The following is a 16,856-nucleotide window of genomic DNA, read 5'->3' as shown; positions in this document are numbered from 1 at the left end:
GGGGATTTAGTCTGCTGCTTCTGAGGCTGCTGGGAGAGATTTCCCTTTCTCTTCTTTGTTTGCTCAGCTCCTGGGGTTCAGCTTCGGTTTTGGCCCTGCCTCTGCGTGTAGGTTGCCCTCAGGCTTCTGTTCCCACCCAGACAGGAAGGGGTTAAAGCAGTGGCTGATCGGGGGGCTCTTGCTCATTCAGGCCAGGCGGAGGGAGGGGTACAGTATTTATAATTGGAATGCGGGGCGAGCCTGTGGCAGTAGAGGCCATCGTGACGTTGCAGCAGCCTGAGACGTGCCATTTGTTCTCCCGGGGAAGTTGTCCCTGGTCTTTGGGACCCTGGCAGTGGCGGGCTGCACAGGCTCCCAGTGGGGAGTGTGGATAGTGACCTGTGCTTGCACACAGGATTCTTGGTGGCTGCAGCAGCAGCGTTAACGTTTCATGCCCGTCTCTGGTGTCCGAGCTGATAGGCCAGCTCGCGCCCGTCTCTGGAGCTCGTTTAGGTGGTGCTCTGAATCACCTCTCCTCATGCACCCCGAAACAGTGGTCTCTTGCCTCTTAGGCAAGTCCAGACTTTTTCCCGGACTCCCTCCTGTCTAGCTGTGGCGCACTAGCCCCCTTCAGGCTGTGTTCATGCAGCCAACCCCAGTCCTCTCCCTGGGATCTGACCTCCGAAGCCCGAGCCTCAGCTCCCAGCCCCCGCCCGCCCCGGCGGGAGAGCAGACAAGCCTCTCGGGCTGTTGAGTGCTGGTCGGCACTGATCCTCCGTGCGGGAATCTCTCCGCTTTGCCCTCCGCACCCCTGTTGCTGCGCTCTTCTCTGTGGCTCCGAAGCTTCCCCCCTCCGCCACCCGCAGTCTCCGCCCGCAAAGGGCCTTCCTAGTGTGTGGAAACTTTTCCTCCTTCACAGCTCCCTCCCAGAGGTGCAGGTCCCATCCCTATTCTTTTGTCTCTGTTTTTTCTTTTTTCTTTTGCCCTACCCAGGTACGTGAGGAGTTTCTTGCCTTTTGGGAGGTCTGAGTTCTTCTGCCAGTATTCAGTGGGTGTTTTGTAGGAGTTGTTCCACATGTAGATGTATTTCTGATGTATTTGTGGGGAGGAAGGTGATCTCCATGTCTTACTCCTCCACCATCTTGAAGGTTCCTATAGGAGACTTTTAGAAATATTTTGGGGGGTATTTTTGGTTGTCACAATTACTGAGGAGTGCCGTGGGCATTTATGGGCAGATCTCAGCATTACTAAATCACCTGCAGTACATGGGACAGTCCTGAACTAGGAAGCATTGTGTTGCCCTAAATCGTGGCATCACTTGTTGAAGAGTTACAGTACAGAGCACAGTGATAGTCTGAGTCATTCAGCCCCGTGTTTTACAATGTCTGTTTGCAAATTTCAGTTTTGTGTAAAAAATTAAATATTTAGCAAGTCTACTTTGTGTTTGAAGGATTAAAGTGACATTCTTATGCTACTTTATGATACTGGGAGTCAGAGCTCTACTGGAAAATGATGACCAGATATTTGCAATTTAGCAATTATTCTTGACTAAGTTGTAATGAAAGATCTAAGTAATAATTGAAGTTTGCTGTACAGACAAGATAGTATTTTACAGTTCGACCAACATTAATTTCCAACCATCTGTTAGATACTGAGCTAAGTGCTTTGGGGAAAATAAAGATGAACCATGAATGGATCTTGTACTCATGGATTATACCAGGTAGTTGACTAGGTCATATGGACCCAAATAACTATAATAGATAAATGTAAAAAATGGTATGTTTCAATTGGTATAAAGTATTAATGGAATTGCAGAGGAGAGAAGATTTGCTTCTAGTTTGGGGAACCATGCAAGTGTTTGTGGCAGAAGTATCAACTTTTAGGTGATGATGAGATTCAAGGTGTGGCTTCATTTTGGGTAGCTGTATAGTGAGAGTGAAATGATTGGCTTTCCTGGTAAGACATTGTTTATATGAAGGATTTCCTAAGTCCCTAATTGTTAAATTTTATCTTTCATCCTATACAGTATAATATGCTAGAGACACATATTGTTGGTTTCTTGTTCTATATTCTTACTTTTCGAAGTCTAGTATCATATTTTAGGTGTTTGATAAAGTATTGATCAATGGATTGGATATGGAGTGTGCAGAAACTTTTTTTTAAAATAATGAATTTCTTCAGGTAGGTATCACCCTCTGTGTCCTCACAGTGCAGAAGAAAGGAATAGAAATATGTTAGCCCAGATGCTGACTTGAAAAGACGGCTGTCCTATCGTAGTTTTAAGTACAACCTTTGGGTCTGAACTCTAGTTTCAGAATTCTGTTTCGTACGTGCCTGTACTCTATTCATTTTCCCATAAAGAAGTCTTCCCATAAACTGTTCTTGAAAAGATACTCTATTTAAAAGAATTTGAAAGTTAGTGATATTTATCAATAGGCACTATGACTCCTTTTCACTCTGTGACCAGTGACCTCTCATTAGGACAAATTTATTGATTTATGATACTGAAGAACTGAAAAACTGGACTGAATTTAGATCGTCTATATTTCTTTAAAGAAAAATGGGGTATAGAATTCACTGTCTCTGAAAAATCCTGACCTTTAGCATGGCCTACTTTCATATAGAGTTACATTTAAAACGAGTATATTGAATTCCCCTCATTTACGGTAGATGAGCCAGAAGTGGCTGATCTGTTTTCACATGCTTTAACTCAGTGTGTGGTGAAGGACAGTATTATAGCAGAAGTGTGTCTTTTTGGATGAACATAAATACAGGTAGGCAAGATTGGATTTTGGATGTGGATTTGGAGGTACAACGAGAAATGCTGACATTTCTAAAGCTATTTTGAAGTATTATGTATTGTTTTGACAGAGAAACAAGACTCAGTATGGGAGCTGTGGATGAAAATCAGTTAAAAATTTTATATGAATACTAATTTAGAAATATGAAAGATCTAGAAAAATAATTAAATTTCTTTTCACACATTTGACATAATTACTACTGGCGAACAAATTGCTGATCAAGATAATTTAAATTAATGGTGGTTCACCAGAAGGGTGTTTCAAACCCCTCTCCATAATGTAATAATGTCCTTATTTCTTTTTTGAGTAATTGCTGCCCTCTAGTGAGATTTTATTTTTTTTCTCATAATAAAGTACCTATACCAAACTCCTCTTACTATGGAAATAATTGATCTTAATTTTTAAAATATTCCTAACTTTATAATATCTAATTCACTAATATAGTAAACATTTATTTTTAGAAAGAAAAGTAATGCATTTGAAACGCAGAATAGCCCTTTAATCATAGAGGCTAAACAGACACAACAAACTTACGTAGCTGTAGTTGGTAAATATAAACTTGCACTTTAGTTGAACCCAAGTGTAATAAATTATCTTATTGTGGAGACTATTATATTTTAAAGAGATAATGTATTTTAAGTTTTAGTAGACTGCCTCACAAATAGTAAATACTATATAAGTATTACTACTTTTAACAAGAATATAGAACTTTCACATAATCTAATATAATGTTTTGTAGGTATTAGGATTTTCTGCAATATACTGTCAGTAATTTTTTTTTTAGTTGTCCATGCAGTATTTCCTTGGTTAAAAACCTTTTGGTGAACTATAACATAGCATCTTCTTTTGTGTCTTTAATATAAAATAAATTATAAGTAGGTAAAGATTAATTCACTTCTATAGATTTTGTTAAAAATTAATATTAGTTTTATTTTGATCATATGGATTAGATTTTGAAGGTATTTTGAGCATTAAAATAATTAGTACAAGTATAAAAATTAATTTATCTTTCTAAAACTGTTTCTCATTTGGTTTTGTATATTTTATTACTTAATATGTTAGTGAAAAATATATTATTTCTTACCAGTGGTATTGATGCTCTTTTGGAATTAAAACCATTTGTGGAAGAAATCCTCCAAGGAAAAACTTTGACTTTGCCCTTTGAAGGGGTTGACACTTTTGGAGATCAGGTTGGATTTGTGAAGCTGGCAGAAGGAGATCACATAAACCCACTTTTGGAGATAGCAGGTAAAACAAACAGTGATATACTTCCATGAAATCTCATCTGTTGAAGAAGCAATTTTTTTCTCCCAATTCTTATACTAGAGATTTGACATCTTTTAATTTTGGGGAGCCAGTGTAACCTCACTTTATAAGTGAGCTGCTTCAGCATTTGCTTGTATAGGGAAGTAGCCAAATAAAAGGCGGGAAAAGTTATCTTGATTCTTTGACCTGAGGAATATGTTGATTCTGGAAGATGATGGGCTGGACTCAAGTATTTGTTAGGACTGTCCTAATCATAAGTCCGAAGGATCCAACGCTTATCATGACATTTGACATGTAGTTGGCATTTCGTAAGTATTGAGTGAATTAATAAGAATCACCAATTGCCTATTTGGAGGCTTGTGGGCATTGTCCGCCCCATTCCGGAGAATCAGTAGATGAATCAGCAGCATTTTTCTCTGTGCTACCTTTTCACCTTCCTGTTTAGGTACTGCTCTATGAGCAGAAAGTCCGTTGGTGATGGTAGAAGGTCTCACATCCATTGGAGAACACATTGCTTTGTGCAGCACAGTTGAAAATGTTAGGGAAATCGAAGCAGAAAATTATAAAACCTGGATGAGTGCTTTTTAAAGATGATCCAGAGATCATAGTTTGGGTGTTAGTAAAACAATTGTTAATAAAGCAATTTTTATTTTCATTTCCTCTCATATCATGCCAGGTCGTTTCATGTCATCTCATTTCAGGTTCAATAATCCTTGATTCATAACACACTCTCATCATTGCTCCATGCTGGGTTTAATTTTATCTATCTATTTATCTGTCTTAAAATAATATCATAATCATCTGGGAATCCACCACCCGAAACAAAAGCTAGGACCTTGGTAGTAAATCTAACCATATATTGTCCTTTTCATTAATCCATCCTTTGGCCTTCCTTCATTTAAGCTAACCATCATCCTGAGGTCAGGGTTTATTATTTCCTTGTATTCTCCCCAAGTATATGTATTTTTAATTGGTTTTAATCTTATGAAAAGGATATCATATTGTATGAGATCTTTTGAGATGTACTTTTTAAAAAACTTAATATATTGTCTTTATGCAGTTTTTAGTTGCCCATTCAAAAGTGCACCTCTTTTAGGGGTGAGGGAGGCATGAGGACCAGATTTCATTTCATTGTTGGTTAAGTTTTTCTTTTGTGGAGCAAAGTATGTATAAACAACAAACAAGCAAGCAATTAAACAGTAGTTATGAGTCAAGTAGGATTTAAAATCATTAGTTGGCCAAGGAGAAGGCAACTCTTAACAGTTTTGATGGCAAAGCATTTGGGAACCCATGCCTTCATTTAACAGACTTAATCTGTTCATCCTGAACTGCTCTGGAGAGAATGCTAGATTCAGGTCTTTCCTTTTGTAATATAAATATGTCTGAGCTCAAGAAACATTTCTAATTGGTCATTCATTCGTTGTTCTTTTCAATAATTCAATGGGTGCTTGCAACATTGAGAATTCCATCCATTCTTAGCAATATTCTCACAAAGGCAGTTTCCAGTATTGATGAAAGATCCATTGTGTGGTGAGGAATGTGAAATCTCACCAGCTTTAGTGTGACTCTGAGCTCAAGGGTGTTGGTTTGTCATTTTAGAAAAGGCCACTGCCCCTGTAATTCCTTTCTAGATGCCAGAGACTGTTTCTTAAAAATATATATACTTTTCTAAACGTTTAAACAAAGCATTACAAAAAATGGAAAATAGAATGGCACTCTGTCTACTCATATAATCACTTGCTTTTAATCTTTTGGGTGTATACTGTACTGTTGTTTTGGATTATGTTTTTTATTTAAAAATTTTTTTTAGCTGCGTCCTGCAGCATGCGGGATCTTAGTTCCCCACCAGGGATCGAACCCGTGCCCCCTGCAGTGGAAGCACGGAGTCCTAACCACTGGACCGCCAGGGAATTCCCTGGATTATAGTTTTTATGCAATTTTATAAGAAGTCTAAATATTTGAATATGTATGTGGAAAATTTCAGTGAAGTTTAGTTGAGCCTCAGTTTGTGTAGTGTTCAGATAGTCCAGATGTTCAATACATGGAATTTTTGTTAATATTTTACTTCATTAGATTTATTTTTAAAAGAATGCCTCAGGATTAGTATTGCTTTAGTCCAACAGGATCAGTTAAATAATGTCATATTTGTTTTTGTGTCATATTTTATAAACTATTTTTCAAATATATTACAACTTTCAGAAGATTATATTCCATTGACCAGGGTAATACATTTCTTAGAACATTGTTATAAACTATGTATATGTGTATGCTTATACAGAAATATTAAACTCTTATTTGTTCAACATAAAGGAGGCAGAGCTAGTAGACTTAATGGAAAGAAGGAAAATTTTTTTTTTTTTTTTAAGAAAAGAAATTTATTATTTGCATCACTGAAATAGTCCCCCGTAAGACCAATACATACCATGTTTATTTGAAAGAATCAGATTCCTTTCAAATAGAACAACTGTATAAAGCAATACTGTCAACACAAAACAGTGGTCATATTACATATCTGCAGGCATAAGCATTGCAAATAAATTATTTTTTTAATCTTATGGCTAGATATTTTCACTGCAACACAGTGTTTGTACTTAGAGAAGACAGAGCTGGAACAGGACAAAAACTTTTTGTTATGCTTTTTAGGGCTGAACCAGTGATACGTCCCATTTCAAAATGTACTGCCTTTAATTGCTTTTAGGACAGTGGTTTTAGGCAGGAGTGCTTCTACTTGGCTAGCACAAAGAAACACACTCTTGTTCCTTAGTTTCATTCCTCAGTCTCATGTTTTCTGTTTGTCACACTATGACATATCTGTATCAGAGCAGACACTTTCCAGTTTTACTTGAAGAACACTGACACACATACATACCAAACTGAGACAGCTCATAATTTAGAGATGTTAAGTAGTGGAGTAATAAGAGAAATTGTGTTATGACAAAGGAAGAAGAAAAACTCTCAGTGGTTTTAAGCATACCAAACTAGGTTTCTTACTAAAAACTTTTCTGTTTTTGGTTTTAAAAACAGTATTTTCAAAATGGGTTTGGGCTTAGATAAAAACACAGTGAGACAAAAACACAAGACATACTTGTTTCCAAAGTCACAAAATGACATTGTTAAGTATACATTGTTGTCCACTTTTTTTTTGTGTGTGTGTTTGTGTGGAAAAACACTCAGTACTCTATGCTGGAGAACATATTTTTCAGGAGTTACAGTATATTCATACAGGGGTAAAAAGTTTTTTGTTTTTTTTTTTTGCTTATCGCTATGATCTTCAAAAAATATAAAATTAAATTTACAAAAAACTGGAAGACCAAGTATAAGCAGTCTGGTATTTGCTGCAATGTCCAGCACTATCATAATGATCTTTAGCATAAAAGTGAAAAGAAATTCATGGATCTCAAGCATCTTCAATAACTGCCAGTATAGCTTGTAACTACTGTCCTTGCTTCTTTGAGAGATACCTTTCCCAATATTTCTGATTTAGGTCCAAAAAGTCATCTAACTTTGCTATTTCCTTGAGGTACCAGGTTAATTGTAAAAGTTCTTTGTCCTTATCTAGATTTAGGTGTGCTTTCATAAAAGGTCTTATCTTTAGTCCATTCTGTGGGTTCATTAGAAAATTTCTTCCTATGTCATCAAACATGATGGTGTTCTTTTTGCTGTAAAACTCTGAAAACTTTCCCCATATAACACCAAGAGGCTTTACATCTGTTAATCCTCTCCTTGGAGTATGCACTATTATCATAGCAGCACTGTCCAACGTGAAAATAACCTTGTAATTTGCATTTGTACTCACTCCCAGCTCTTTCATTTTAGCTTCAATCCACTTCATATTTGTTGCATATCAAATAACAATGTCATAATCCTCATATGCAGATGTTAGGAATTCATGAAGATATGGCCATATTAATTCTGCCCCAGTCCCTGCACAAGAGACTATGGTCAAATACTGTATAATCAACACCTAGTACCAAAGGTTTTTTCCCTTCCCTGGGAGGATTCAAAATTTCCACTTTGTACTTTTACTCTGTGGGAAATTTTCAGTAGGTTTTCCTCCCTATTTTCTACTTCAACTACTTCATCTTCAATATCAGAGTTGTTAACAACATCATCGTCAGGAGGTGGACCTAAGGCATCTTCCAATGAGTTCCCATCATCATGATTTTAGTATTTGGTTTCAGTTTGAGAGCTCCAAGCTTAACATCATTTTCTGCAAGTTTGCCTTTAACTTTTGAGTCCAAGTAACTTCTGGCATTCTGGTAGCACTCCCGTAAGGGTCTTGAGAAATTGTTTGAGATCTAGCACAGTATCATCTTCTGAAAGTGTGGTCACTGAATAGTCCTGTCTACCCCATTATACAATGATAGGAAGAGCCATCCTTTTTTTTTTTTTTTAAATATTTATTTATTTTTTATTGATTGATTGATTGCTGTGTTGGGTCTTCGTTTCTGTGTTAGGGCTTTCTCTAGTTGTGGCAAGCGGGGGCCACTCTTCATCGCGGTGCGCGGGCCTCTCACTATCGCGGCCTCTCTTGTTGCGGAGCACAGGCTCCAGACGCGCAGGCTCAGTAGTTGTGGCTCACGGGCCGAGTTGCTCCGCGGCATGTGGGATCTTCCCAGACCAGGGCTCGAACCCGTGTCCCCTGCATTAGCAGGCAGATTCTCAACCACTGCGCCACCAGGGAAGCCCGGAAGAGCCATCCTTGAAACATGATGAGGCAGCTTGCGTTCAGAAAAAGATACCTGGAGTGCGGCGGAACCGGCAGCAGCCCAGGAAAAATTTTCAAAGAACATAAATTTAATTATTAAAGTGTTGATAAAGAAGTTAAGTTTAAGTACATGTTATGAAGTGAAACTAACTTGAAAAATAGTTGAAAATTATAGTTCACGAATAGTCTGATCTACCTAATTTTCATAGAGTTTTTCAATTTTCAAGTTAAAAGAAACAAATTCTTAAAATATTACTCAGTTGTGGGGCTTTCCTGGTGGTGCAATGGTTGAGAGTCTGCCTGCCAATGCATGGGACATGGGTTCGAGCCCTGGTCTGGGAGAATCCCACATGCCGCGGAGCAGCTAGGCCCGTGAGCCACAATTACTGAGCCTGCCCATCTGGAGCCTGTGCTCCGCAACAAGAGAGGCTGTGATAATGAGAGGCCCGCGCACAGCGATGAAGAGTGGCCCCCGCTTGCTGCAAGTAGAGAAAGCCCTCGCACAGAAACGAAGACCCAACACAGCCATAAATAAATAAACAAACAAATAAATTAATTAAAAAAAAATATTACACAGTTGTTATGAAAAAAGGACTGAATTTTAGATACTAATATTTGAACTCATTATTGAAAATTTACAGGGTAAAGAGTAATTTAGAATTAATGTATAATATTGAAGAAAATTATGCATTTTGAACTAATAAAGTCTGAATTGATGAGCTACTAACTTATTTTTGGTAGATGCCTGTGGGCTGAAGAGACCACACCCATCTTTTTATTTCTTTAATAATTTTTATTGGGGTATAGTTGATTTACAGTGTTGTGTTAGTTTTAGGTGTACAGCAAAATGAATCTGATATACATACACATATATCCACTCTTTTTTAGGTTCGTTTCCCATATAGGCCATTACAGAGGACTGAGTAGAGTTCCCTGTGCTATACAGTAGATATTAGTTATCTGTTTTATATATAGTAGTGTGTATGTGTTAATCCCAGTCTTCCAGTTTATCCCTCCCCCACCCCGTAACTGTAAGTTTATTTTCTACATCTGTAACTCTATTTCTGTTTTGTAGATAAGTTCATTTGCAGCCTTTGTAAAGATTAGTTATCTTATTTTAGTTATCTATTTTATATATAGTAGTGTGTATATGTCAATCCCAATCTCCCAATTTATCCCTCCCCACCCCTTTCCCACTTGGTAACAATAAGTTTGTTTTCTAAATCTGTGACTCCATTTCTGTTTTGTAAGTAAGTTCATTTGTACCATTTTTTTAGATTCCACATATAAATGATGTCATATGATATTTGTCTTTCTCTGTCTGACTTCACTCAGTATGACAATCTCTAGGTCCATGCATGTTGCTGTAAATGGCATTATTTCATCCTTTTTTATGGCTGAATAATATTCCATTGTATATATGTACCACATCTTCTTTATTCATTCCTCCATCAATGGACATTTAGGTTGCTTCTGTGTCCTGGCTATCGTACGGAAACACAAAAGACCACGAATAGCCAAAGCAATCTTAAGAAGGAAAAATGGAGCTGGAGGAATCAGGCTCCCTGACTTCAGACTATACTACAAAGCTACAGTAATCAAGACAGTATGGTACTGGCACAAAAACAGAAATATAGATCAATGGAACAGGATTGAAAGCCCAGAGATAAACCCACACACATATGGTCACCTTATCTTTGATAAAGGAGGCAAGAATATACAATGGAGGAAAGACAGACTCTTCAATAAGTGGTGCTGGGAAAACTGGACAGCTACATGTAAAAGAATGAAATTAGAATACTCCCTAACACCATACACAAAAATAAACTCAAAATGGATTAGAGACCTAAATGTAAGACTGGACACTATGAAACTCTTAGAGGAAAACATAGGAAGAACACTCTCTGACATAAATCACAGCAAGATCTTTATCGATCCACCTCCTAGAGTAATGAAAATGAAACAAAAAGAGACCACGCCCATTTTTGCACACTGTGTACATGTAAGTTTATGGTGGTAGCCGCTTGAGGGAGCTGGTATACAGCAGCCAAGACTGTGTCTTAGCTTACTGCCTTGACCTTGAGTGAGCCTGTTTTTCCAGAATAAAAAGCACCTTCTGCTTTTCTAGCAGTACACAATAGCTCGTAGAGCTAAGAAGGTATTGAAAATTAGGCATTTACATGTCATTTCTCCACATTTTACAGTGATGAAATTGCACTGGAAGGTTTTTGCATAGAACTGAATGTGATTTCATTCATTTTTTTTTTGTGAAATGTAATTTTGTTAAAAAGTGTATTAGATTGAGAGATTGCTAAAAATTTAGCCTGCTGGGATTATAATAGTCCTTGCAAATCTTTTTTTTTTTAAATGAGAAAAATGTGCTTGTTTAGCATGATAAAAGATTCCAAGTGCATTTATCTCACAAAAGGAAAAATGAAAGGTTTTCAGGGTGTTCATTTGAACATTACTCTTTCTCTTATTATGACTGTCATGTCCCCCAAAAGATGGAGAGTATATGCCCTGTGTTTCTGCTCCTTGTGGGGATTCTGTTCAGTTGCTGCTATCTTTGGGCCTTTTTCTAAGCTGTCTGCTCTTGCACTTCTAACCACCACAGGCAGGTGGGCATCCCAGCAGCCTGCTGACCCTTCCCCTTAATGGCCTGGACTAAGCTGTCTTCAGAGACATCAGCACACCTTAGCCACACATCATTTAGAACTAAGCAAAGACAAGCTTTTCTCCCCAGCCAGAATGTCTGGATCACAGCCCCACTCCCTAGAGGGCCCCCGGAGCCTCTGTCGCACGCCCTGCCTCTGTGCAGGGCCCCCAGGCACAAATTCTCATAGTTCTTCTCCCCTCTCACCTCTCTTTTTACCCTTTCCATTGTCCCGTATAGGGACAAATTGTTTTTCCTTCTACCCTCCTAGATTCTCCCCCAGGGACCCTGTAGACTTAGACTGACAACAGATTAACAAGGGAAAAGCAAAGAGTTTATTAATGTGTCCAATACACATCACGTGGGAGAAACCTCAATGAAAGGTAACTCACGGGGGTGGCTAGAATGTGGGCTCATATAGCATCTTAACAGAAAAATAATAAATTTGTAGAGAAGTGACAGGACAAAGGAAAAGGGTTTTAAGCTTTCGGGGGACAGACTGTGGGGGGCCTCTAATGGAGTAAGGTTTGTGTGTATAGGTCCACCTTGGCGATACAAATTCCCCAGGAGAGGGGACTTTTGGCGGTCCTCATTTTTCACAAGTGTCTGCTTTTGGTCAGACAAGGGAAGCTCCAGGAAAGTTTCTTTTTACATCTATTGATTCTCTTTGTCTCTAGCTCAAAATATGCCTTACGCCCAAGTGGCATATTTTGGGGTGGCATATTCCCTATATCTTTTATTTTACTTGATTTTCAATCAAACACTTAAATGGATTTACTTTATGCTGGATATTATTCTAATCATCTTACAAATGTTAACCCTTTCAATCTTAACAACTATTTGAGACAGGGATGATTGTCATCACCCCCGTTTTACAGTTGGGAATCTGAGGCACAAAGAGGCTAAATAATTTGTTAGTAAGTGGTAGAGCCAGGACACAAATCCAGGCAGTCTGGCTCCATATTCTGTGTTCTTTTTTTTTTTTTAACATCTTTGTTGGAGTATAATTGCTTTACAATGGTGTGCTAGTTTCTGCTGTATAAAAAAGTGAATCAGCTATATATAAACATATATCCCCATATCTCCTCCCTCTTGCGTCTCCCTCCCACCCTCCCTATCCCACCCCTCTAGGTGGTCACAAAGCACCAAGCTGATCTCCCTGTGCTATGCGGCTGCTTCCCACTAGCTAGCTATTTTACATTTGGTAGTGTATATATGTCCATGCCACTCTCTCATTTCGTCCCAGCTTACCCTTCCCCCCTCCCCGTGTCCTCAAGTCCATTCTGTATGTCTGCGTCTTTATTCCTGTCCTGTCCCTAGGTTCTTCAGAACCATTTTTTTTTCTTAGATTCCATATATATGTGTTAGCATACGGTATTTGTTTTTCTCTTTCTGACTTACTTCACTCTGTATGACAGACTCTAGGTCCATCCACCTCATTACAAATAACTCAATTTCGTTTCTCGTTATGGCTGAGCAATATTCCATTGTATATATGTGCCACATCTTCTTTATCCATTCATCTGTCAGTGGAAACTTAGGTTGCTTCCATGTTCTGGCTATTGTAAATAGAGCTGCAATGAACATTGTGGTAAAAGACTCTTTGAATTATGGTTTTCTCAGGGTATATGCCCAGTAGTGGGATTGCTGGGTCTTATGGTAGTTCTATTTTTAGTTTCTTGAGGAACCTCCACACTGTTCTCCATAGTGGTTGTATCAATTTACATTCCCACTAACAGCGCAACAGGGTTCCCTTTTCTCCATACCCTCTCCAGCATTTATTGTTTGTAAATTTTTTGATGATGGCCATTCTGACCGGTGTGAGGTGATACCTCATTGTAGTTTTAATTTGCATTTCTCTAATGATTAATGATGTTGAGCATCCTTTCATGTGTTTGTTGGCAATCTGTATATCTTCTTTGGAGAAATGTCTATTTAGATCTTCTGCCCATTTTTGGATTGGGTTCTTTGTTTTGTTGATATTGAGCTGTATGAGCTGCCTGTATATTTTGGAGATTAATTCTTTGTCAGTTGCTTCGTTTGCAAATATTTTCTCCCATTCTGAGGGTTGTCTTTTTGTCTTGTTTATGGTTTCCTTTGCTGTGCAAAAGCTTTTAAGTTTCATTAGGTCCCATTTCTCTAGGAGGTGGGTCCAAAAGGATCTTGCTGTGATTTATGTCGTAGAGTGTTCTGCCTATGTTTTCCATTAAGAGTTTTATAGTGTCTGGCCTTACTTTTAGGTCTTTAATACATTTTGAGTTCATTTTTGTGTATGGTGTTAGGGAGTGTTCTAATTTCATTCTTTTACATGTAGCTGTCCAGTTTTCCCAGCACCACTTACTGAAGAGTCTGTCTTTCCTCCATTGTATATTCTTGCCTCCTTTATCAACAATAAGGTGACCATATGTGTGTTGGTTTATCTCTGGTCTTTCTATCCTGTTCCATTGATCTGTATTTCTGTTTTTGTGCCAGTGCCGTACTGTCTTGATTACTGTAGCTTTGTAGTATAGTCTGAAGTCAGGGAGCCTGATTCCTCCAGCTCCGTTTTTCTTTCTCAAGATTGCTTTGGCTATTCGTGGTCCTTTGTGTTTCCATACAAATTGTGAATTGTTTTTTTCTAGTTCTGTGAAAAATGCCATTGGTAGTTTGATAGGAATTGCATTGAATCTGTAGATTGCTTTGGGTAGTAGAGTCATTTTCACAATGTTGATTCTTCCAGTCCAAGAACATGGTATATCTCTCCATCTGTTTGTATCATCTTTAATTTCTTTCATCAGTGTCTTATAGTTTTCTGCATACAGGTCTTTTGTCTCCTTAGGTAGGTTTATTCCTAGGTATTTTATTCTTTTTGTTGCAGTGGTAAATGGGAGTGTTTCCTTAATTTCTCTTTCAGATTTTTCATCATTAGTGTATGCAAGAGATTTCTGTGCATTAATTTTATATCCTGCTACTTTACCAAATTCATTGATTAGCTCTAGTAGTTTTCTGGTAGAATCTTTGGGATTCTCTATGTATAGTATCATGTCATCTGCAAACAGTGACAGTTTTACTTCTTTCCGATTTGGATTCCTTTTATTTCTTTTTCTTCTCTGATTGCTGTGGCTAAAACTTCCAAAACTATGTTGAATAATAGTGGTGAGAGTGGGCAACCTTGTCTTGTTCCTGATCTTAGTGGAAGTGGTTTCAGTTTTTCACCATTGAGAATGATGTTGGCTGTGGGTTTGTCATATATGGCCTTTATTATGTTGAGGTAAGTTCCCTCTATGCCTACTTTCTGGAGGGTTTTTATCATAAATAGGTGTTGCATTTTGTCAAAAGCTTTTTCTGCATCTATTGAGATTATCATATGGTTTTTCTCCTTCAATTTGTTAATATGGTTTATCACATCGATTGATTTACGTATATTGAAGAATCCTTGCATTCCTGGGATAAACCCCACTTGATCATGGTGTATGATCCTTTTAATGAGCTTTTGGATTCTGTTTGCTAGTATTTTGTTGAGGATTTTTGCATCTGTGTTCATCAGTGATACTGGTCTGTAGTTTTCTTTTTTTGAGATATCTTTGTCCGGTTTTGGTATCAGGGTGATGGTGACCTTGTAGAGTGAGTTAGGGAGTGTTCCTCCCTCTGCTGTATTTTGGAAGAGTTTGAGAAGGATAGGTGTTAGCTCTTCTCTAAATGTTTGATAGAATTAGCCTGTGAAGCCATCTGGTCCTGGGCTTTTGTTTTTTGGAAGATTTTTAATCACAGTTTCCATTTCAGTGCTTGTGATTGGTCTGTTTATATTTTCTGTTTCTTCCAAGTTCAGTCTCGGGAGGTTGTGCTTTTCTAAGAATTTGTCCATTTCTTCCAGGTTGTGCATTTTATTGGCATAGAGTTGCTTGTTGTAATCTCTCATGATCCTTTGTATTTCTACAGTGTCATTTGTTACTTCTCCTTTTTCATTTCTAGTTCTATTGATTTGAGTCTTCTCCCTTTTTTTCTTGATGAGTCTGGCTAAAGGTTTATCAATTTTGTTTATCTTCTCTAAGAACCAGCTTTTAGTTTTATTGATCTTTGCTATTGTTTCCTTCATTTCTTTTTTTTATTTAACTTATTTATTTTTGGCTGCATGGGGTCTTCGTTGCTGTGTGCGGGCTTTCTCTAGCTGTGGTGAGCGGGGTCTACTCCTTGTTGCGGTGCATGGGCTTCTCATGGCAGTGGCTTCTCTTGTCGTGGAGCACGGGCTCTAGGCACGTGGGCTCCAGTAGTTGTGGCGCCTGGGCTCAGTAGTTGTGGCTCACAGGCTCTAGAGCACAGGCTCAGTAGTTATGGCGCATGGGCTTAGTTGCTCCGCGGCATGTGGGACCTTCCCGACCAGGGCTCAAACCCATGTCCTCTGCATTGTCAGGCGGATTCTTAACCACTGCGCCACCAGGAAGTCCCTCCTTCATTTCTTTTTCATTTGTTTCTGATCTTATCTTTATGATTTCTTTCCTTCTGCTAACTTTGGGTTTTTTTTGTTCTTCTTTCTCTAACTGCTTTAGATGTAAGGTTAGGTTGTTTATTTGAGATGTTTCTTGTTTCTTGAGGTAGGATTGTATTGCTATAAACTTCCCTCTTAGAACTGCTTTTGCCGTATCCCATAGGTTTTGGGTCGTTGTGTTTTCATTGTCATTTGTTTCTAGGTATTTTTTGATTTCCTCTTTGATTTCTTCAGTGATCTCTTGGTTGTTTATTACTGTATTTTTTAGCCTCCATGTGTTTGTATTTTTTACAGATTTTTTCTTGTAATTGATATCTAGTCTCATAGCCTCGTGGTTGGAAAAGGTACTTGATATGATTTCAGTTTTCTTAAATTAACCAAGGCTTGATTTGTGACCCAAGATATGATCTATCCTGGAGAAGGTTCCATGAGCACTTGAGAAGAAAGTATATTCTGTTGCTTTTGGATGGGATGTCCTATAAATATCAGTTAAGTCCATCTTGTTTCATGTGTCATTTAAAGCTTGTGTTTCCTTATTTATTTTCATTTTGGATGATCTGTCCTTTGGTGAAAGTGGGGTGTTAAAGTCCCCTACTATGATTGTGTTACTGTCGATTTCCCCTTTTATGGCTGTCAGCATTTTCCTTATTTATTGAGGTGCTCCTATGTTGGGTGCATAAATATTTACAATTGTTGTATCTTCTTCTTGGATTGATCCCTTGATCATTATGTAGTGTCCTTCTTTGTCTCTTGTAATAGTGTTTATTTTAAAGTCTATTTTGTCTGATATGAGAATTGCTACTCCAGCTTTCTTTTGATTTCCATTTGCATGGAATATCTTTTTCCATCCCCTCACTTTCAGTCTGTATGTGGCGCTAGGTTTACAGTGGGCCTCCTGTAGACAGCATATATACGGATCTTGTTTTAGTATCCATTCAACCAGTCTATGTCTTTTGGTTGGAACATTTAATCCATTTACATTTA

General features: G+C 38.1%; 1 protein-coding gene and 1 pseudogene across 5 annotated transcripts in view; one reads left to right on the top strand and one right to left on the bottom strand.

The window, feature by feature from the left end:
• The window catches only part of AKAP7 (A-kinase anchoring protein 7), a 138,972-nt gene that overhangs the window by 33,308 nt on the left and 88,808 nt on the right, over window positions 1-16,856 (top strand). For all 5 annotated transcript variants that reach the window (XM_036872178.1, XM_036872181.1, XM_036872182.1 and 2 more), the window contains exon 5: window positions 3,868-4,028. In XM_036872178.1, the coding sequence (XP_036728073.1) occupies window positions 3,868-4,028 (161 nt within the window). The remainder of the gene's footprint in view (window positions 1-3,867; window positions 4,029-16,856) is intronic.
• Window positions 7,480-8,423, bottom strand: LOC118905489 (annotated as a pseudogene).

This window comes from Balaenoptera musculus, chromosome 12 (genome assembly GCF_009873245.2).
Source record: "Balaenoptera musculus isolate JJ_BM4_2016_0621 chromosome 12, mBalMus1.pri.v3, whole genome shotgun sequence".
NCBI lineage: Eukaryota > Metazoa > Chordata > Mammalia > Artiodactyla > Balaenopteridae > Balaenoptera > Balaenoptera musculus.
The sequence above is the reverse complement of the archived record's forward strand: the minus strand, read 5'-3'. Positions and strand labels throughout refer to the sequence as shown.